The 21,923-nt window shown below is 45.0% G+C and overlaps 1 protein-coding gene and 1 long non-coding RNA gene across 7 annotated transcripts in view; one reads left to right on the plus strand and one right to left on the minus strand.

Annotated features, from left to right (window-relative positions):
* The window catches only part of LOC147028661 (uncharacterized), a 50,379-nt gene extending 31,138 nt beyond the window's left edge, over positions 1-19,241 (plus strand). Inside the window, exon 3 of the long non-coding RNA XR_015057653.1 lies at positions 19,050-19,241. This is a non-coding gene — a long non-coding RNA (uncharacterized LOC147028661). The remainder of the gene's footprint in view (positions 1-19,049) is intronic.
* IFT81 (intraflagellar transport 81) overlaps positions 1-21,923 on the minus strand; it is a 43,223-nt gene that overhangs the window by 16,224 nt on the left and 5,076 nt on the right. For 2 of the 6 annotated variants that reach the window (XM_085879288.1, XM_085879287.1), the window contains 7 exons: positions 16,861-17,057; positions 13,622-13,725; positions 11,700-11,880; positions 11,213-11,302; positions 6,428-6,493; positions 4,351-4,461; positions 3,960-4,044 (listed from right to left, as the gene is read on the minus strand). In XM_085879288.1, the coding sequence (XP_085735414.1) occupies positions 3,960-4,044; positions 4,351-4,461; positions 6,428-6,493; positions 11,213-11,302; positions 11,700-11,880; positions 13,622-13,725; positions 16,861-17,004 (781 nt within the window). In that variant the 5' untranslated portion in view covers positions 17,005-17,057. Of the gene's footprint in view, positions 1-3,959; positions 4,045-4,350; positions 4,462-6,427; positions 6,494-11,050; positions 11,186-11,212; positions 11,303-11,699; positions 11,881-13,621; positions 13,726-16,860; positions 17,336-21,923 lie in introns of those variants that run through there. The other 4 variants (XM_085879286.1, XM_085879285.1, XM_085879289.1 and 1 more) reach the window with 3 other exon arrangements.

Genomic DNA, 21,923 nt, shown 5'->3' on the forward strand with positions numbered 1-21,923 from the left:
CCTGGATGAGTTTGAGGTCAGAGGAGTAGCAGCCAAAACCAGAATCCTATCTTGGCTTCTCCTGATGACTCCATCTTTGTCTATTTGGGTTCCTCCTGATGACTCCATCTTTGTCTATTTGGGTTCCTCCTGATGACTCCATCTTTGTCTATTTGGGTTCCTCCTGATGACTCCATCTTTGTCTATTTGGGTTCCTCCTGATGACTCCATCTTTGTCTATTTGGGTTCCTCCTGGTACTCCAGTGCTGTATTTGGTCAGTTATTTGATTTCCACCATATATTTTTTGAATGGTTTTAATATTGATTAATCTCATATAACAGTGATGAAAGAACAGTAAAAGTGATGAAAGAAAAGTGAAATTCACAAACTTGTATTTGGTGCCATTTTTCAGAATTAATTGATGTCAAAAGCAACGAGCCTCTTCTGTAAAAGAAATGCAACTTACTTTATTGTCTGAGCTTTTCCTCACTGAGCGAGTAAAGCCTCACCGCTTTTCCTCACTGAGCGAGTAAATCCTCACCGCTTTTCCTCACTGAGCGAGTAAATCCTCACCGCTTTTCCTCACTGAGTGAGTAAAGCCTCACCGCTTTTCCTCACTGAGCGAGTAAATCCTCACCGCTTTTCCTCACTGAGTGAGTAAAGCCTCACCGCTTTTCCTCACTGAGCGAGTAAAGCCTCACCGCTTTTCCTCACTGAGCGAGTAAAGCCTCACCGCTTTCCTCACTGAGTGAGTAAAGCCTCACCGCTTTTCCTCACTGAGCGAGTAAAGCCTCACCGCTTTTCCTCACTGAGCGAGTAAAGCCTCACCACTTTTCCTCACTGAGCGAGTAATTCCTCACCACTTTTCCTCACTGAGCGAGTAAAGCCTCACCGCTTTTCCTCACTGAGCGAGTAAAGTCTCACCGCTTTTCCTCACTGAGCGAGTAAAGCCTCACCGCTTTTCCTCACTGAGCGAGTAAATCCTCACCGCTTTTCCTCACTGAGTGAGTAAAGCCTCACCGCTTTTCCTCACTGAGCGAGTAAAGCCTCACCGCTTTTCCTCACTGAGCGAGTAAAGCCTCACCGCTTTTCCTCACTGAGTGAGTAAAGCCTCACCGCTTTTCCTCACTGAGCGAGTAAAGCCTCACCGCTTTTCCTCACTGAGCGAGTAAAGCCTCACCACTTTTCCTCACTGAGCGAGTAAAGCCTCACCGCTTTTTTCCTCACTGAGCGAGTAAAGCCTCACCGCTTTTCCTCACTGAGCGAGTAAAGCCTCACCGCTTTTCCTCACTGAGCGAGTAAAGCCTCACCACTTTTCCTCACTGAGCGAGTAATTCCTCACCACTTTTCCTCACTGAGCGAGTAAAGCCTCACCGCTTTTCCTCACTGAGCGAGTAAAGTCTCACCGCTTTTCCTCACTGAGCGAGTAAAGCCTCACCGCTTTTCCTCACTGAGCGAGTAAATCCTCACCGCTTTTCCTCACTGAGCGAGTAATTCCTCACCACTTTTCCTCACTGAGCGAGTAAAGCCTCACCGCTTTTCCTCACTGAGCGAGTAAAGCCTCACCGCTTTTCCTCACTGAGCGAGTAAAGCCTCACCACTTTTCCTCACTGAGCGAGTAAAGCCTCACCGCTTTTTTCCTCACTGAGCGAGTAAAGCCTCACCGCTTTTCCTCACTGAGCGAGTAAAGCCTCACCGCTTTTCCTCACTGAGCGAGTAAAGCCTCACCACTTTTCCTCACTGAGCGAGTAATTCCTCACCACTTTTCCTCACTGAGCGAGTAAAGCCTCACCGCTTTTCCTCACTGAGCGAGTAAAGTCTCACCGCTTTTCCTCACTGAGCGAGTAAAGCCTCACCGCTTTTCCTCACTGAGCGAGTAAATCCTCACCGCTTTTCCTCACTGAGTGAGTAAAGCCTCACCGCTTTTCCTCACTGAGCGAGTAAAGCCTCACCGCTTTTCCTCACTGAGCGAGTAAAGCCTCACCGCTTTTCCTCACTGAGCGAGTAAAGCCTCACCGCTTTTCCTCACTGAGTGAGTAAAGCCTCACCGCTTTTCCTCACTGAGCGAGTAAAGCCTCACCGCTTTTCCTCACTGAGCGAGTAAAGCCTCACCACTCTTCCTCACTGAGCGAGTAAAGCCTCACCGCTTTTTTCCTCACTGAGCGAGTAAAGCCTCACCGCTTTGCCTCACTGAGCGAGTAAAGCCTCACCGCTTTTCCTCACTGAGCGAGTAAAGCCTCACCACTTTTCCTCACTGAGCGAGTAAAGCCTCACCGCTTTTTTCCTCACTGAGCGAGTAAAGCCTCACCGCTTTTCCTCACTGAGCGAGTAAAGCCTCACCACTTTTCCTCACTGAGCGAGTAAATCCTCACCGCTATTCCTCACTGATCGAGTAAATCCTCACCGCTTTTCCTCATTGAGCGAGTAAAGCCTCACCGTTTTCCTCACTGAGCGAGTAAATCCTCACCGCTTTTCCTCACTGAGCGAGTAAATCCTCACCGCTTTTCCTCACTGAGCGAGTAAAGCCTCACCGCTTTTCCTCACTGAGCGAGTAAAACCTCACCGCTTTTCCTCACTGAGCGAGTAAAGCCTCACCGCTTTTCCTCACTGAGCAAGTAAATCCTCACCGCTTTTCCCTCACTGAGCGAGTAAATCCTCACCGCTTTTCCAAACTGAGCGAGTAACGCCTCACCGCTTTGCCTCACTGAGCGAGTAAAGCCTCACCGCTTTTCCTCACTGAGCGAGTAAATCCTCACCGCTTTTCCTCACTGAGCGAGTAAATCCTCACTGCTTTTCCTCACTGAGCGAGTAAAGCCTCACCGCTTTTCCTCACTGAGCGAGTAAATCCTCACCGCTTTTCCTCACTGAGCGAGTAAAGCCTCACCGCTTTTCCTCACTGAGCGAGTAAAGCCTCACCGCTTTTCCTCACTGAGCGAGTAAATCCTCACCGCTTTTCCTCACTGAGCGAGTAAAGCCTCACCGCTTTTCCTGACTGAGCGAGTAAAGCTTCACCGCTTTTTTCCTCACTGAGCGAGTAAAGCCTCACCGCTTTTCCTGACTGAGCGAGTAAAGCTTCACCGCTTTTTTCCTCACTGAGTGAGTAAAACCTCACCGTTTTTCCTCACTGAGCGAGTAAAGCCTCACCGCTTTTCCTCACTGAGCGAGTAAAGCCTCACCGCTTTTCCTCACTGAGCGAGTCAAGCCTCACCGCTTTTCCTCACTGAGCGAGTCAAGCCTCACCGCTTTTCCTCACTGAGCGAGTAAATCCTCACCGCTTTTCCTCACTGAGCGAGTAAAGCCTCACCGCTTTTCCGCACTGAGCGAGTAAATCCTCACCGCTTTTCCTCACTGAGCGAGTAAAGCCTCACCGCTTTTCCTCACTGAGCCAGTGAAGCCACACTGCTTTTCCTCACTGAGCGAGTGAAGCCTCACTGAGCGAGTAAAGCCTCACCGCTTTTCCTCACTGAGCGAGTAAAGCCTCACCGCTTTTCCTCACTGAGCGAGTAAGTCCTCACCACTTTTCCTCACTGAGGGAGTAAAGCCTCACCGCTTTTCCTCACTGAGCGAGTCAAGCCTCACCGCTTTTCCTCACTGAGCGAGTGAAGCCTCACCACTTTTCCTCACTGAGCGAGTAAAGCCTCACCGCTTTTCCTCACCGGTGGCTTCAACTCGCATAGCTATTCAGAGTTCGATTTTTGGTCTTCCCTTTACACGATGGCGGTGCAATTCTGTCTGCTGTCGATGCAGTCTTTGAATCAGTGCCCATTGACCAGCAAGTTACAAAATTAATTCATAACAATGGATGAAACATGCTTTAAAAATATTAGAAAACACATGGCACAAAGGACACCAACATTGTAATATTTTTGGAATCTACCCTCTCACACCAACATCTAACCCACCCCCACCCTCAAATGTGTGATCATCATGACCACTCATACATTTTGGGCTCATATGTACAAGCTTTAAAGGAGCTCACCGTCTGGAGTAGTATCGGATGAGGCTTGACGCAGGGTGCCAAGCCGTTGCTGGACTCGCTGCAGCTTCTGCTCAATGTGCATCAGCTGCTTACAGTGTGGAACCATAATATGTGACCAAAGACAAGACAAAGTGTGAGCTCATTCAAGGGTCATGCTGCTAATCAATGCTGTCGGCCCTTCATCCTAACCACAAAACACAGCATAATCATTTATATTTGATCTAGTGATCCATGAGAAAAAAAAAGAAAAGAAATCTCATCAACAAAGTGAAACACCATTCACTATGAATGCCCAAATATTGTAAATTAAAGTTAATTTTTATCATCAGCCTCCAAATGGACCTGTTACATCAGTCCCCATGTACATTAGGCCAATCTCTCTGAGCAGCACCTGGTTCCTTTGCTCAAACTGTTGTTGTGCTAGGTTCTCACTCCTCTCCTTCTCTGTGTGTAGCTTTCTCACAGTCTCCAACATCTGATCATGGTCTTCCATCACTTTCACCTACCATGAACCCAGTGTTCAAAAGCAATCAGAAATTCACAGTGTGCAGAGCATTGGTTATTCGTCATTCTCATTCTGTTCATTTGTCATGTTTGTAACTATTTTTTATGGCATTTATGGCATGGTTGTCATGGTAATGCAAAAATAAGTTGTTTCAGGTATTTCTTCACAAACTTCATACGGCACGTGACAATCACTTTTCATTTACAAAGATCAAGAGGGCTCAATGTGGAGCCTGCTTAAAAAATATAACAAGAAAAAGAGCAATCAGAGATTGCAGACCATCACCAGGGCTTGTTTTGTGTGGTATTTGTGCATTTTTATATAGTATTTTTTGTGTGGTGTTTGTGTACTGGTGTGTTACATAATTAATAAAAGACATAACTTGAACTGCCACTTTATAACTGCTGGCAGTGATGACCAGGTACCAAGATGTCCCGCTTTGATGCAACCCGCTTTGTTCAGACACCTGACCCTGACCCTGACCCATGACACTTATTATCTTTTAATTGAATTTAGAATGGGATTAAAATAAATTTAACTCAAATCAAATGGAAGACAAAATACTTTTTCTTCTTGCGTATGGCAGCTTGGCTGTCGGTTAGCTATCATTTTATTGGGGTGTGACTATGCTGCTGATGCTGTGCCCAATACCAGTACACTGGTACTCATTTTGCCGACCTAAAAAAGGATGACAGGCTGAGTCAACCCCACCTGGTTTTAATTCAGTGGCAGACGGAGCTCATACTCAGGACCCTAAAATCCCAAACCAGACACTAACCACAAAGCTAACACCAGGCTTGACCAAATACTGTCGGTACAGTACTGCATTGCAGTCATCAGAAGGAACCCAAACAAGCAAAAAGCAAGGATGAAGTCATCAGGAGGAACCTGGATAGGATTTGGGTTTCAGCTGTTACCACTCTACCCTCAAAACCATCCAGGCACAGCCATGTGAGACTTGTTCAAAAAAAGAAAAATCAAAAAGAACCCAGATCTAAAAAAAAAAAATTCCAGCTGTCAGACCATGCGTCTGATCAGATTGAAGTTTAAAACATATATATATATATATATATATATATATATATATATATATATATATATATATATTCCCTATTACTACTAGATCATAATTGTGAAGTTTCACATCGATCGATGAAGTGGTTCAAGAGAAATAATTTTTTTAAGACTTTTCACTCAATCCAACATGGCTGTCAGACAATGTGACCTATCACTTATTCATTAATACCTTGGTAGCCCCAAGGCTTGGGGAACATTTGTGTGAAATTTCCCCTCGATCTGTTCAATCATTCTGGTGAAGAAGATTTCTATAGGTTTTTGGGTAAATCCAATATGGCTGCTAAAACATGTGACCTATGACGTCATAGGTGTGAACATTTTGACATCATTAAAAGAAATCACACTTATTCCCAATGAGGAGTACTTGCCATGTGCTGCTAAGTTTCAATTTTTTCCTTGGTGTGGACAGCTTGATACAGAGGTCCAAAGTTTTTCCTTTTTTCCAACATAGCTGCCACACCACGTGACCTATGATGTCATAATTATCACCAAAACATTATACATGAGTAGTCGCTCCTATGGTGAAAATTTTGTGGCAATCTGCCAAGTGGTTGCAGAGAAAAATACGAAAATATAACATGTATGCAAGGATTTCTGTACCACCCATAACATGATAATTTCAAAGCATAATCAGAAGAATAAACAGTGAGGGTAAATCAATGATGGAATTTATCAATAAAGTTCACTCGTCCACGAATGAAGGTCTTCTAAGTTGTAGTTCAGCCAGCAATGTGAAAAACTTGCTCATGTGTTTATGGTGGGGTGGGGGGGGGGGCGGGGTTATCTCGTAAAATTATCTCTTAATGGGGTATGCTGTCCAGCATGGCAACGAGTTTCAGAAAATGAAAACAAGATATAGGTTCAACTGTTAAGTTGGTGAACTTACTCTATTTTTCAACTTCTCTACCCTTTGAGTCAGTTGATCTTTTTCCTCTTCCATGGCCTGGATATCCTGTCAGACAATGCACAATGTTACGTACTATTGCAATGGCATGGCATTTGGCAGCCACCAAATGGCATGTGGTGCCAATTAAACCCACACTATTCAAAACCATGAAGCAAAATTACAGTGATGATGTAATCTGACTGCGGCAAACCCGTAAAACAACCCCACCTCACCCCATCACCCAAAAATAAAATAATGAAGCATAGCTATTTGGGATGTACATTTTGAAAAGTAGAAGGGGATTTTCTTTTCCTTTACAGAAATGAGGCTCATAGTAGATAAAGGTAGAACTGAGAGTGAGAAAAGCATCAAGGGAGTGAATGAACAGGAAATGAGGAGAGGGAGGAGGTGGAGGAAACACCAAACTAGCAAGAAAATGGTTGAGTTAGGAAAGGTGAATGGGGATAATAAAGGTCATGGGTCTATATTGGGGGTGAAAATAGATGGTGGGCACTGCTTGCTTGGAATCCTGGAGGGAAGAGTGACACAGAACAGCCTCTGGAAGGCGGTTCCATCGATGGGAGAAGCGAGGAATACAAGAGTGGAATACAATGTCGATGAATTCCATGCTGAGAAAACAACAGAGGTGTGCAGTTGGCCTGGATTTTGGAAGTTTAACCAGGAGAGGGTTATTGGAAGAACATGTACATCCTGGAGTTTCTGAGGAGGGTCAGAGGACTGAGGGAGAGCAGAGGGAGCAAAACCAGAGATAATTCCAGAGCGATAGGTTGAGACTGTGAGCTTTTCCACGATTGATGGACATGTTCCATTGATAATAGCAGCGTCTAATCATTTCTAACTCAGCAGAGGAGATGCAGCTGCTATCTGCCCAGCATAGGGATGGGGCTACTGTACGTCACAATGTGGAGTCATCTTCAAAAAGGAAGGGAGGGTTTTCCAGTCTATTGGAGAGGTGATTAATAATAAATGTAGATGAGGATCAAGACTGGGCCCAAAATACTGCCTTGGGGAACTCTAGTCTCCACTGGGCGAGGGAAGGAGAGGGTTCTCTTCATGGCATCACATTGACTGCGTGAGTGGTGAAAACCAGTGCACTAGGAATGAAGGCGACCTTCATATATTTTTATAAGTTTCCTCATCAATAGTTTTGTTTCTGTAGAAGAAACAAATTTAAAAAGCTATTTGTTAAAAATCAGACAAACTTACGATAAAATTTGGTGTTTGTTGTGAACTTGTTTAATTGCTCTTCCCTGAGCCTAGCTATCTCTTGTATAAAAAGCCACATCCTTGTAGAGAGAAAAAATCCCCAGCTCACCAAGTGGGTTGATAGGGAAACTTTGAATGAATGTAGTGGAAGCATGTCCCAGAGTTGAGGCACTGGGGCAGAACCAAAACTGATAGTCAGAGATCAGGCTGTTTGAAAACAGGAAAGACTTGACATCAGCAGCAATGAGTGATTCCATGACAATGCTTGTTATGGGAAGTAAACTCACTGGTGTATGGTTGAGCAGATCTGTTTTTGTACCCTTCTTGTGGATTGAAGTGATGTTTGCTGACTTTTGTGGAGAGGCGAATGTAGCCAAAGGAGAAAGACAGACTGATTAGGGCAGATAGAGGGGAAGCAAAATATGATTTGAGAACATTGGCACTTATACCATCTGGGTCAGTAGCCGAAGCAGGGTTAAGGCCAGACAGAACTTTCTGTCCCTTCTTGGGTGAGGACACAGAGTCATGTCGACAGTGACAGTGTACATAAGATGTACACACATAAGATGTACCACATAAGATGTACCCACTGATACATAAGTAGGTACATAAGGGGGTTGGGTACACGAGATTTGGAGGCAAAGACAGAGTTTAGAAATTCTGTCTTATCTCGGGCAGAGTCTGCAGTAACGCTCTTTGAAGTGAGGGCGAGGATGGAGGGGAGCATACACCAGAGATGGACTTGACAAGGTGATGCCACGACTTGGAGCAAGGAGACTGGTTAGAGAGTTTGGCATTGAGATTTGTCAGATTATGTTATCTGGCTTGCCTCAGGATGGACACACACTTGGTGCAAGCCTTATGGATTGAATGAAAGTTAGCCTCAGTCAGGTTGGCTTTCCATGCTGAGAAAACAAGCTGCTTGAATGCAACTGTCTCTCTGCAGGAATCAATATACCATGGTCTAGACCAGGGGTTCCCAACCTTTTTTACTGGGGTACCATTTCACATGTTCGTGGTCCCACCGAGTACCACTGTACCAAAATTAACCTAAAATAGTGTTTATTTGCGATACAAATACGACAATGGGGAGTTAAACAATACTAACAATTCACAACTATGACATTGAGCAATCTGATCTGAACAAAAGAATGATACAGTAATTACCTATTTGGTTGTGTAAAATGTCCAGTCAATGGGATGGTTGAGCCTGCTTCTTGCTCACAAACAGGTCGATGTCAGGCTTTGTTTTGGATAAAGCGCACTGAACATCATGTTCAACATCCAGTAGGGATCTTTGTTTTGTTTTTAGAATAACGACTGACGAGAACCCAGCTTCACACAGCCATGTAGATGGGCATACTATGAGCGAATGAACAGCCAGGGCAGCTAGCTTAGGGTAAGACCCCAACATTCCACACCAGAAGTCCGCAAGATTCATCTCGTCAAACTGATCTCGGGCTGTGGAGTCGTTCTGGAGATCAATTAAGCTTTCCTGCAGTCCTGTTCCAGGTGGCAAATCCAATGCATTCATGCGAAATGGGTTGCGGATCATTTTCAGATCCAGTTCCTTGAGATCCGGAAAATAGGAATTTAATTCCTCATCCAAATAAGCGAGGTGAACTTTTATCAGTTGTAAAAACTCCCTTGGGGGATTCTTTTCATGCTTCTGAAGAATATCGGCCGTGCAAGAAAACATGACCACCACTCCCGCTTCGACATTCGTCTTCCACAGGCGGAGTTTTTCCTGAAATCCCTTGACCTTCTCTATGAAGTCGATGATAGTCGCGCCAGTCCCCTGAAGAGACATGTTCAGGGCGTTTAACTGAGAGAAAATGTTGACCAAATAAGCCAGGTGCAATGCCCAGTCAGGGTCGTTCAAAGCAGTGACGAAATTGACAGTCCTTGGTTTTCCATCGTTTTCGAAGAATTCACGAAGCTCAGCTCGCAGTTCAAACACGTGCTCCGCCATATTTCCACGGGACAACCATCTCACCTCAGTGTGGAATAAGAGAACTTTATGGTCGGAGTTGAAATCGTCGCAAAGTGTCTTGAAAAGTCGCGAATTGAGAGCCTGGGATTTCACATGGTTCACAATTTTGATCATGGTTGAGAGAACGTCAGTCAATGGCTTGGGAAGCGCCTTGGCTGCGAGTGCGTGGCGGTGGATCGTACAGTGTAGGCCGCGCACTTCAGGAGCAACTGCCTTCACAAGCGTTTGGAAACCTGATCTGCACCCCAACATAGCTGGAGCACCATCTGTGGTACAGCCTTTCAGATCAACCCATGACAGCCCAACTTGATCAAAGACGGAAGACACCTCTTCGAAAATGTCCTTTGCTTTCGTTGTGGTTTTAAGCGGGCGGCAAAATAGTATTTCATCCTTGAACTTGGCTTCATGCACGTACCGAACGGACGCTAACAGTTGGGCACAATTTGCCACGTCAGTTGACTCATCCAATTGCATAGAAAATCCGCATGGAGATGCCTTGATTTCTGCCACCACCTGGTCACGAATATTGGTTGACATTTCTTCAATGCACCTCTGAACTGTGTTGTTTGACAACGAAAGAGAATTGAGCTTCTTGGCGCTTTGTTCTCCCAGCATGAGACGGTGTGAACAGCCATATCCTGTGTCATTGAGGTAGCTACATTACAATAGCCAGAGATATGAGCCTTGACAAGAAAGTGATCAGGAGAGGCAATAGGGGCACAACAAGAAATGGAACAAGTGGAACAAGAAATTGGATGGAAAGCTTGTCATTACTAGGTCCAGGAGGGAGGATGTCACAATAGTAGAGATCCAGGAAGAGAAGTTTACAGATCGGGTCAAAACAACAGTCACAGAAGGCCTCTGTTGCAATGCAATGGTTGGTTGTTGCCGAACCAACACCCAGCCAGAATCCATTCATTTTAATGTCCATCCGATATATGGCATACACAATGATGCCTCGCCATGCCTGCTAAACACCAGAACGCCATTTTAAAAGATGGGTCAAGATTCAAATCCAAGTACGGCAGCGATGGGCCGAGATTCAAATCCAGGTACGGCAGCTCAGAGGTGAATGTGTATAGCCTCCAGGCTACCTTGCCAGCCACCACAATTCAATATTACACTCCAAAGAATCCTCGGCCATTGTGAAAGCTTAGGCCCAACAAATAATATTTCCAATAAGGGAGCAGATGCCCGAGTGTAAATAGGTGAGGAATTTATTTTGTTTTAAACATTAAAATTTAATCAACTTTTTGTTGAACATTGTATGTACGGTATTAAAAAAAAAAACAACCTCATTTGCATGTCCAGTAATGTAAGCACAAAATCGCCAAAACAGTAATACATGGTTTGTCTGGAAAATACGCACACACACTTCCTGAGTAAACTTTTGAATGGCTTACCAGTGCATGTGAAGGCAGCATTGTACAGGCAAGTGTCCATTTCGGAACAGTGAGCGTAAAATCAGCTTTTATTTTAACCACAATTGCATGTTGGATAGGATTAGAAACATTGTGCATACCCTTAGAGGTTGCACAACAAATTATCTACGATGCACAACATACCTTACGGATGTCTGCCACAGAGATGCCAGATTCCTTGAGTTTATCATACTTCTTGTGCTGAACTTTGAACTGCTCCACAAGTTCTTCGTACTGTATCATGATTCACGGACAATGGAGAAGGAAGGAAGTGGAGGCAAAACATGAGTTACTCTTAACAACAAGCAACGCACAACGTTCCATTCGGGCAGGTTTTGATGGGTACTCGTCAGTTTGTTGGAAATTTTGGTGGCATGGTTGCTTTAAGTTTTACTTGTTAAAGTGACTATTACAGTGTGGGTTTGTGTACTTAACAGCAATATTGCATGACAGAAACAGCCTCTCCACCCCCCCCCCCCATCTTTATAAAAAGCCTATCTGGGGTTGGATAAAGCTGCTGTATCTATATCTGTGCCATTTCATAACATAACTGGCCACTGCACATGTGATTTTCACTTTTGCCAAACTTTTATTTGTCATCTTATATACATATGTACAAGCACGTGTATACCTGTGAGTAAATCTGAGCTACATCCTCATCCTGCATGTACTCATACGGTATCTCAATACGCAGCAAGTAACGGGCAAGATAAGCACGTTTTTGCAGTTGTGGAACCCGAGCGAGCAGCCAGGCTAGCAGTGGGTGCAACACAGACTTGTCCCCGTGAATCAGGCCTTGCCGAAATCCTGCTCTGTAAAACAAAGTAAATTACATTGTGTTGCGCCTTCACACAATGTTTCTTTTTTATTTTTACAAGGATATACAGTGCCTTCAGAAAGTGTTCCCACCCCTTGACTTTTCACATTTTGTTGTGTTCAGGCCTGAATTAAAAATGGGTTTAATTGAGATTTTTTGTTCCCGATCTACACAAAATATCCTAAAATGACAAGGACAAAATATGTTTTTAGAAATTTTCCGAAATGTAATGAAAATTAAATACAGAAATATCTGATTTACATCAGGATTCAGCCTGCTGAGTCAGTACTTTGAAGAAGTGCATTTGGCAGCAAATGCAGCTTAGCTTAGAGTCTTCTTGTTTATGTCTGTATCAGCTTTGCACATCTGGATTTGTGGATTTTCTCCCATTCTTCCTTGCAGATTTGTTCAAGCTCTGTCAAGATTGATGGAGAGTGTCGGTGAACTGCATTCTTGAAGTCTTTCCACAGATTCTCAACGGGATTCAAGTCTGGACTTTGTCTGGGCTGCTCAAGGACTTTCACATTCTTGTTCTGAAGCCATTCCAGTGTTGCTTTGGCTGTGTTCTTGGGGTCATTGTCCTGTTGAAACGTAAATCTTCACCGCAGTCTAACGTCTTTTGTACTCTAAAGCAGGTTCTCCTCAAGGATTTGCCTATGTTTGGCTCCATTCATTATTTCCTCTATCCTTATGAGTCTCCCAGTCCCTGCCGCTGAAAATCATCCCATAGCATGATGCTGCCACCATCATGCTGCACGGTATGGATGGTGTTAGATGGGTGATGAGCTGTGCTTGGTTTAAGCCAGATGCAGCACTTTGCATTCAGGCCAGAATTCAATTTTCGTCTCATCAGACCAAAGAATCTTTTGCCTCATGCTCTCAGTCTTTCACATGTCTTTTTACAAGCTCCAGGCATGCTGTCATGTGCCTTTTCTCAGGAGTGGCTTCCGTTTGACCACTCTCCCATAAAGCCTAGATTTGTAAAGTGCTGCAGAAACTGTTGTCCTTCCGGCATTTTCTCCCATCTCAGCCAATGAACTCTAGTTCTGTCAGAGTGGTCATTGGGTGCTTGGTCACCTTCCTGACCAAGGTCTTTCTTGCCTGGTTGCTCAGTTTGGTCGGACGGTCAGCTCGAGAAAGAGTTGGGTAGTTCCATATTCTTTCCATTTCCGAAAGATGGAGCTCACTGTGCTCTTGGAAACTTTCAACACTCTCGAAATTGTTTTATACCCTTCCCCAGATGAATGCCTCCTCACAATTCTATCTTGGAGTTCTACGGTCAGCTCCTTGGACTTAATGGTGGAGTTTCTGCCCAGACATACTGTCAACTGTGGGACCTTACATAGAAAGGTGTGTTTCTTTCTAAATCATGTCCAATAAATTGAATTGGCCACAGGTGGACTCCAATGAAGTTGTAGAGACATCTCAAGGATGATCAAAAGAAATTGGATGCACCTGAGCTCAATTTGGAGTGCCATAGCAAAGGGGTTGAATACTTATTGAGGCAAGACATTTCAACTTTTAATTTTTAATTAATTTTGTAAAAATTTTTGAAAGAAAAATCCCACTGACTTTATGGGGTATTATGTGTAGATCGGTGACAAAAAATCCCATTTTAATCCATTTTTCATTCAGAATGTAACACAACAAAATGTGAAAAAGTCAAGTGGTGTGAATACTTTCTGAAGGCACTGTTCTGTTGACTATGGTGCAACACTGTTATCACGATGATTTACACATCTGGTCCGGTCTCAGGAGGCCTGTAGTTCAGGACTTGCAGTGCACCAAGCATGCGCACAGTTGTCTGCTCCACACTTTCCTCTCTGATATCCACATTGTGCTGGAAACAAACCACATAGTAATCACACAATATCATCAACAAGTCCGTGCCTGAAGCCTTCAACATAAAAAAAAGCTGTCGTCAATCTAAACAATCAGCTTCGAAACCACCCAATAAAGAGCCCATTGTTTGACAGAAATGTCGAATATAAACTCCAGTTTTATAAATTGGGGTTATTTATTATGTGTGCAAATGGTGCTGACTTTTTTACATGATCACCATATGCCCTTCACTCCCCTCTCCTTGTTACAATTCAGTATTTCACTTAATGTCTTTCCATTCTCTTCTAATTCTGTATGCTTTCCATCCATTTATTCTCTTTCTTTTAAATTTCTCAATTTATCCTCCCAATACCCTCGATCACCTTCCCTGTGCATCAACACTAATAAATGTCAGTGTGTCCGTGTGTCTCCTCCATAACTCCAAAACCATAAAACCTAGCAGCCTGAAACTTTACATGCGTACGAAGAAAACTCCAAGGAAGTGCAAGAGTGAAAATTGGGTGTTTGGGTTAATTAAAACACCTCTTTTGAAGATAATTAACGGCCTTATTTAATTATATCCTTCATCAGGCGATCTTTGGCCACCTCGCTCTCTGGAATCTCAAGGCGTTTCCTGGGTTACCTCGCCGGGGTCTGAAGTCGCTATGTTTTGGCCTGCACAACCATTCCTTGACTTGGGACAGGCCGCAACGATTTCATAAAGACGAAGTGATTTTTTTCACTTTCCTCAGTCATATTATTGAAAAAATGCCTGTTCATAATAGCTATGAATCACTTTTGTAAGTACTATCAATTTCAAATTAGGAGCTTGGAGCGATTTCATGCATTACATGATAAATTTTACACGATCGACTCTCAACGGACTATTTAAAGTATATCATCAAAATATTATTTTGGTTTTGAGGATCGGATATCGTCCGGACTAAATAAGTGTCGAAATATGTTGTGAAATCTGATAATTTAAAGAAATAACGAGTCTTATGACTAAGCCGATATATCTATTTACTTGAAGCAAGCAAGGCTATGTTCCCGTCTTCTCCAGAGATACATAAGAAAATGTGAAATTTCCAAAGCATGAAACTATCTTTTTCTGCTGTTTGGAGAATTATATTGAGTGAACAAAAAATTTAGGAACGTGCCAAAATTAATAACTTCATTGAGCTACATGATTTAATGCATTCACTATGAGACCACGTGCCCTGTCCCCCAGAGGGAGTGCCACTCCATAGCGTCTGCCAGATCTGTGTCCATATTTTCGGAGGTTTCGCGAGGTGCTCTACAGGGAATCAAAGGAAATCTGGTAAAAAAAAAACAGATGTTTTAAAACAAAGTTATAACGTATGCGCGAACCCCGAATCGATATACCGCGTGATGCATGCACAGACGAGCAGGCAAGATTGTGGATTATCTGCAATGTTTATTCCATGGGTGATTGAACTTTGCGATGTCTCCAGGGTTGTTCTGCATTAAGCTGCAACTCTTTTTAGGATAAAGTCATTATTTGAACAAATTCATTTTATTTCATTAACTGCTTTAAAGAAGATTGGCTTTAAAGTTAAAGGAATCCTATATGGTATGCAGCGACAGCCTGGCCAACCGTTCCTTATCAACAGTTTAATTGGAGTGCTTACATGAGTGCTTAATCCACTTGCCGAACGCCTTACAGTCGATAGCGGTGCCACGCTACGTCCTTCTGAGCGAATTTTTCACTCACTGTGGATGCTTTTGCCCGCCACGTCATTTCAGAGCAAGTGGTTCGTGCTCCGTCACCCTGAGCGAGTGGTTCGTGCTCCGTCACCCTGAGCGAGTGGTTCGTGCTCCGTCACCCTGAGCGAGTGGTTCGTGCTCCGTCACCCTGAGCGAGTGGTTCGTGCTCCGTCACCCTGAGCGAGTGGTTCGTGCTCCGTCACCCTGAGCGAGTGGTTCGTGCTCCGTCACCCTGAGCGAGTGGTTCGTGCTCCGTCACCCTGAGCGAGTGGTTCGTGCTCCGTCACCCTGAGCGAGTGGTTCGTGCTCCGTCACCCTGAGCGAGTGGTTCTTGCTCTGTCACCCTGAGTGAGTGGTTCGTGCTCAGTCACCCTGAGCGAGTGGTTCGTGCTCCGTCACCCTGAGCGAGTGGTTCGTGCTCCGTCACCCTGAGCGAGTGGTTCGTGCTCCGTCACCCTGAGCGAGTGGTTCGTGCTCCGTCACCCTGAGCGAGTGGTTCGTGCTCTGTCACCCTGAGTGAGTGGTTCGTGCTCCGTCACCCTGAGCGAGTGGTTCGTGCTCCGTCACCCTGAGCGAGTGGTTCGTGCTCCGTCACCCTGAGCTAGTGGTTCGTGCTCCGTCACCCTGAGCTAGTGGTTCGTGCTCCGTCACCCTGAGCTAGTGGTTCGTGCTCCATCAATCTGAATGAGTGGTGAAATAACACCCGATTTCTGAGGTGTTTGCTGTATTAATGTTTTCTAAATTACCAAGCCAAAATATTTTTCCAACCGTCACATGCAGCTGTTTATGAAGATTAATGTTTGTGAACATATCCCTGAAACGTCTATAAAAACGCAATGTTGTTTTTCGGTGAAACCTACTCATGGTTTTTGGGTTGTTGCCAATATCAGGAAAGTGCATATGCGTGTGCGTGTGCGTGTGCATGTGTTGTGCATAAAGCATAACTCTCTCTCTCTCTCTGTCCCATCCTTGCTCTACCCCTTCCCAACACAGTGCAGCACCCTCCTCCCACACCTCTCTCACTCTCCCCTCCTCTCTCTTTCTCTCTCTGTCTGTCTGTCTGCCCCTGTACATATCCGGACAGTGGTTATGTCCGGATGGGAGTTTGCCTCCGGATGTGTCCAAGCAGTGTTTGTCTCTGGACAAGTCCGGGCAGTAAGTAACGTTCCACTGCACGTCTGCCTTCCCTTCCTCTCACCTCACACTGTTTTCCCTTCCCCCACCCTTCCTCGATCCCCCACCTCTCCTCGCTCCCCCTTCCTCCTCTCTCCCTGCTCTCTCTTCCCCTTCCTCCTCTTTTTCTCCCTCCCCCCTTTAATACACCAGTCCGTGAAGCGATGGGTTGTATTTGCTTGTTCATAATAAATAGGTAGCACCTAAAACAGAACGAAGCAGTGTTAATCTTACTTTTGATGGCCAAACTCACCTTGTTGTCAATGGCAGCAAGGACATCAGTCAACAACTGCAACAGCTGAAGAGGCTCGAGAGAATCAAAGGAGAAGAGGTTCAGACCTTTGCAGAATGGTTCCTTGTTCAACTGCTCCACAATGAATTTCAGCTGTTCATTCATTCTGCACTTCTGCTTTGCAGTCAAGAAGTCTTGTTACTCCTGTGGCTTTTTCTCTGGACAAAAGTATCTGGGATTTACGATGAGATTTTGGTGCTAAGCCATAATATTGTAAGATTGGACAAAAGTTGTCCACAAACACTTTGTGAAAGAGGAGAAGATGAATAAGCACTTTATTTCAATATGACGTATGACCTACCAAGGAGAAATCATCAATAATTCTGAAACCTTGCATGGTATTTTCGAAAGAGATTGATCTGAATAATTGTTTGAACTTTTACCATATCTTGACACAACACCAAGACAAAAGCCCAAACCTAACCAACCATGTACTCTCACTATGTATATGTATGGATATATATATATATATATATATATATATATATATATATATATATATATATATATATATATATATATATATATATATACACATCAATTATTGTAACCACTCACTGACTCACTGATTCACTGACTGACGCACTGACTGACTGGCATAAATGTTCGCTACCTTCCGGGTAACGTAGAAAGCTGAAATTTTACATGCTGACGGACATCGAAGCCGATACACTGGGAAAAGTTGCAGAACCATCAGAAAGTGTCTGTACTGTATATGAAAATATAAAAAAATGGAAAAAAAATGCAGGTGATCAACCCGAGACAATGGGGAAGCACGGCTCGTTATTGCTTACGAGCTCGTAAGCAAACTCGTAAGCAAACCCCACTAGAATATACTAGACAAGGAGCCAACAATGTAATTGAACCAGATAACTCGGTAGTAATGTTTTGGTTGTCGATTTGGGCTTTGACTTGTGTAAACCACAACTTTGGGTCACAAGGCCAGAACGGCAGCAGCTTTATCGAAACCGCTGCCACCGACGAAGCTGGTTGAGCGTCCCGGATGTGCACGGCTGGCTGTTCATTCTGGGCGACTGGTGGTGTACTTGCAACTCCTTGTTCATCCATTTCAATCATGTCAGGGTCACCATTTTAGCCTGAGAGAAAAAATATCCGAGACATTCGGATTCTGAGTCCAGCCTTTTGTTGCTCAGCAATGGTTCCTCTTCATAACTGCCAAAACGCCCCATTGGAAATCCCGAACAGGAAAGAATCACCAGATGAACCAAAGCTAAAGCATATTAACACATTGTTGCAGTTCTGCAAAGCCGGTGCTCCCCCTCGGCAATGGTACACAACATATAGCAGTCCTGAGACAGTTATTTAATTCGTATTCCTTTTAGATAGCCCTTCCCTTACTTCGTGTGGGTTTATGGGACAAAATGTGTTGTGAAGGCTTTTTGGCAGGTCTTTATTCCCATTCTTTATCCTTTACTTATTTTACTTCTCACACAGGAGCCTTTCCCTTCATGCATACATGCATGCCACAGACCCTTGTAACATGAGCACCTCATTAGTATATGCCGCCAAAACCTCATTCAAATTTTGCAGCATTCTCCAAAGGCACATCCCCTCAGACCTTTGCTGTCCTCGAACCCCAATGCTACAACATTTCTACAACCACTACAATGCCTTCATAAAAACACCTACATCAATCCAAGCTCATTTACCTTCGTCATTAACTGCCACAACCGCTACGACGCTTCAACCACCTCGCCATAACTCACCGCTATACAACTGCTACGAATGCCGCAACCACAGTCACCACCAGGGATGCCCAACACTGCCCTTTGGAGGTGATGGGGAACAATGGGCGACACATACCATTGCAGGTGCTTATGCTTGGGACGTTCTGGTGTGTAGCTTGAAGCGCAAGTGTGCGCTACAATCCGTTCAACTTCGTATGGATAATCCTAGTGTTCTGCTCAATTACAGCCCCCATTTGGTGCTCATGTTCGTGGATGGAGAGTGCCACCAGATACCCTCACCCGATGTTAATCTCGGATATGAGTTGTGTTGTGATGCGCAGAGCGAATGAGGCCATTTCTAGTGCCAAGTTCTCACATGGGTGGGGCCAACACTTGGGGAAGAGTCGGTGCACCAATGTTGGCACTCGGAAACGTCTACCGCCCGTCCTGATCTGTCTTTAGGCTCTTCCCTCGCCAAACAACTACAAAGACACCTGCAGGAGCAATGACACATGACTTTTGGCATGGTCAGTGGTACAGGATGGAAGGCGGAGCTCGTGGATTGGAGCCGGTGGAGCGGAACGCTGGCTGGGGTAAATTCTGCACCGTCTTGTTTGTAAATATTTGCATATCCTTTTGCCTTACCTGCCTATAATAAACCTGCTTGTATTAAAAATGTACCCAGTTCGTTTGTCATGTCTTTTCCCTATTGGTCCAGCGTAGTCCACATGTAGTGTAGCCGGGAAGTACTACCTCCACGTGATTTGCTCTTGCTAGCCGGTGCGTACTCAACAGCTCCGCTCGGCTGCACCTGATATGGTGAGTTAACTCGAGAATGCATCGAGGGCACAAGACCCGCCCCCTACCCCCCCCCCCCTTTGATGCTGCCAATCTACCGTAAATGGTAAAACACGTAGTCGTGTGAATGCTGGCAAGATTGGCGGTACCAATCGGCACTCATTGTTGCTTAGCAACCTGCCAGCACGCGGAGTTATCTGTGCTCAGTGGCCTCAGGGCCGGATATTCGGGAGGAACTTGAGCACTTCCCCTCGTGGCGAAACTTGAACCCCGGATCCATAACAATATTAACTAGAAGGGCACTTGGTAGAGCGCATCCCTCCGCTACGTAATTTCAGATTCACGAGAACATATCAGGCCCAATACATTTTTGAATTATCATGCTTCACAGTACTATTGTTGTGGGCCGGGGGGTCGGTGGCGATAAACGACCACTAGGTGGAGCAGTGGAGTCGTCTCCCACCGAACACCCGGAATTTAGGTCGTGACTCTTGGATAAGTCCGAAGGTCACGGGTCCCATTGCGGACCATGGTCACCAATACTTTTACGGTGTGGGGTAGGGTTAATTGCCTAATTTCAATATACCTAAGTACCCACGTCGTCCAACTACCGGGGAAAACCACACCCTCGGCCGACTCTGTCCGGACCGAGTCATAGGTACCAACTCCGATCCGGCGTAACCGAGCGGAGTTACCAGAGCCGCGCCGGTCCCAATGAACAATCCACGGCACGAACGGCCCTACCAATTTGCAACACACACCATGCTAGGCCAATGGAGGAAAGCACAGAAAACGAGCTGGTACATTTAACATGGGGGGTTTATTTTACAATAATAATCGGGGAGGGGAGCACACAGAGCAGAGTTATCACAAATAAAAGGCTGGCAATGTACAATGAGCAAGGAAAAAGCACTTAACAATTCTACTTACAGGACGGCGCCACACACACACACACACACACACACACACACACACACACACACACACACACACACACACACACACACACACACACACACACACACACACACACACACACACACACACACACACACACACACACACACACACACACAAAATAAATGGACCTCGTGGGTCTATTTTCGGTTGAGCCGGTTAGCTCCCTGCCTCGTGCGGTTTCATCGGACCCGCACTTGTGGAGCTCGGAGTCCATGGACGGGAACGGGGATCCCAGCTCGAGCGCTCCAACGCAATACACCATGGTGGGACTCGAACCCACAACCCAGACCAAGCCGCACTCGCCACCAAGACCGCAGACCGCAATCGCCACGATCCTGCAGAACGCACCCTTGTCTGCCCAACACTGGTCCAGACAACCACTCTACTCTTCTGAGGTGGGAGGGGTCTCTTCTCCTCCCACTCGCCTCCTGATTGGACGAGGGGTTGTCGGATGACTCGTGGTCACCTCCCGATTGGCTGGGGTGTGCATGCCATGCTCACCCTTTGCTCATTGGCTGGAGGAAACGGTGCATGCCCTTCCTTGGGACGGAGCCTTGATCTCAGGCGTTGGAGGCTCCGCCCACGCCTTCAGACGAAAACACGTGGGCAATGGCTACCGGTCGAGTGCGGGACGGTGGCGTTGTTGTAGTGGATGTCGTAGTAGTTGTTGTTATTGTTGATGAGGAAAAACCTAGATAAAAAAATAACTCGTAGTGCACACATGTAATTCCCATTAGACAGAAGGAAGGATTCTAACTATAAACACATACTTATCGAAATAACTAAACTACGGGGACTCTGACTGTCTGTGTGCAGATGGCTTCCAAATCCGTAACACTATATCGTTTTTGGCCCTATCTCTCAATGGTGAAGGATCACTTAAAAAATTCTAGTAGCAAGATCCGGCTCCTGATCTTCACCAAAATCTAATCAGTTCATCATTGTAACACTCCGAACTTGTCCACAAAATTTCATCCAGATCCGTCCACAACTTTTTTGAGATGTCCTGTACACAAAGAAACACAGACAAACAAACACAGACAAACAGACAGAAAGGGGTGAAAACATAACCTCCTTCACCTTTGGTGGTGGAGGTAATAAACTGATGGCAAAATTAAGCCACTACATATTCAAATAAAAGGGTGGTGTCTTTCTATCTGGTGTCTCTCACAGCTTTGTGCATCATCACATAACTTTGTAAGCATAATTAAGCCTGAAATTACAGCACAAATTTACTCTTCCATTTATTCTGTCCTGTTGAGTTGAGAGTCGACTTTTGTCAAGTGTTCGCGATACCTGATGTCATCATGCCATGCCTTGAGGCAGCACTTCAAGTCCAACCATCACGCGATTGTTGTTGTGTCCATTTACTCCATTTACAATGGAAATGTTACCTCCGCCACCGAAGGTGAACAGAGTTTATGTGTTCCCCCCTGTTCAGTTGTCTGTTTGTGAGTAGAATATCTCAAAAAGTTATGGGCAGATTTGGATGATACTTTATGGACAGTTTCGGTGTGTGACAAGGACGAATTGATTAAATTTTGGTGAAGATCCAGATCCGGAGCGGGATACTATAAT

The sequence above is a fragment of the Eptatretus burgeri genome, chromosome 4, assembly GCF_056783735.1.
Source record: "Eptatretus burgeri isolate ZD-2024b chromosome 4, Ebu_testis_v1, whole genome shotgun sequence".
NCBI classification, from domain to species: domain Eukaryota; kingdom Metazoa; phylum Chordata; class Myxini; order Myxiniformes; family Myxinidae; genus Eptatretus; species Eptatretus burgeri.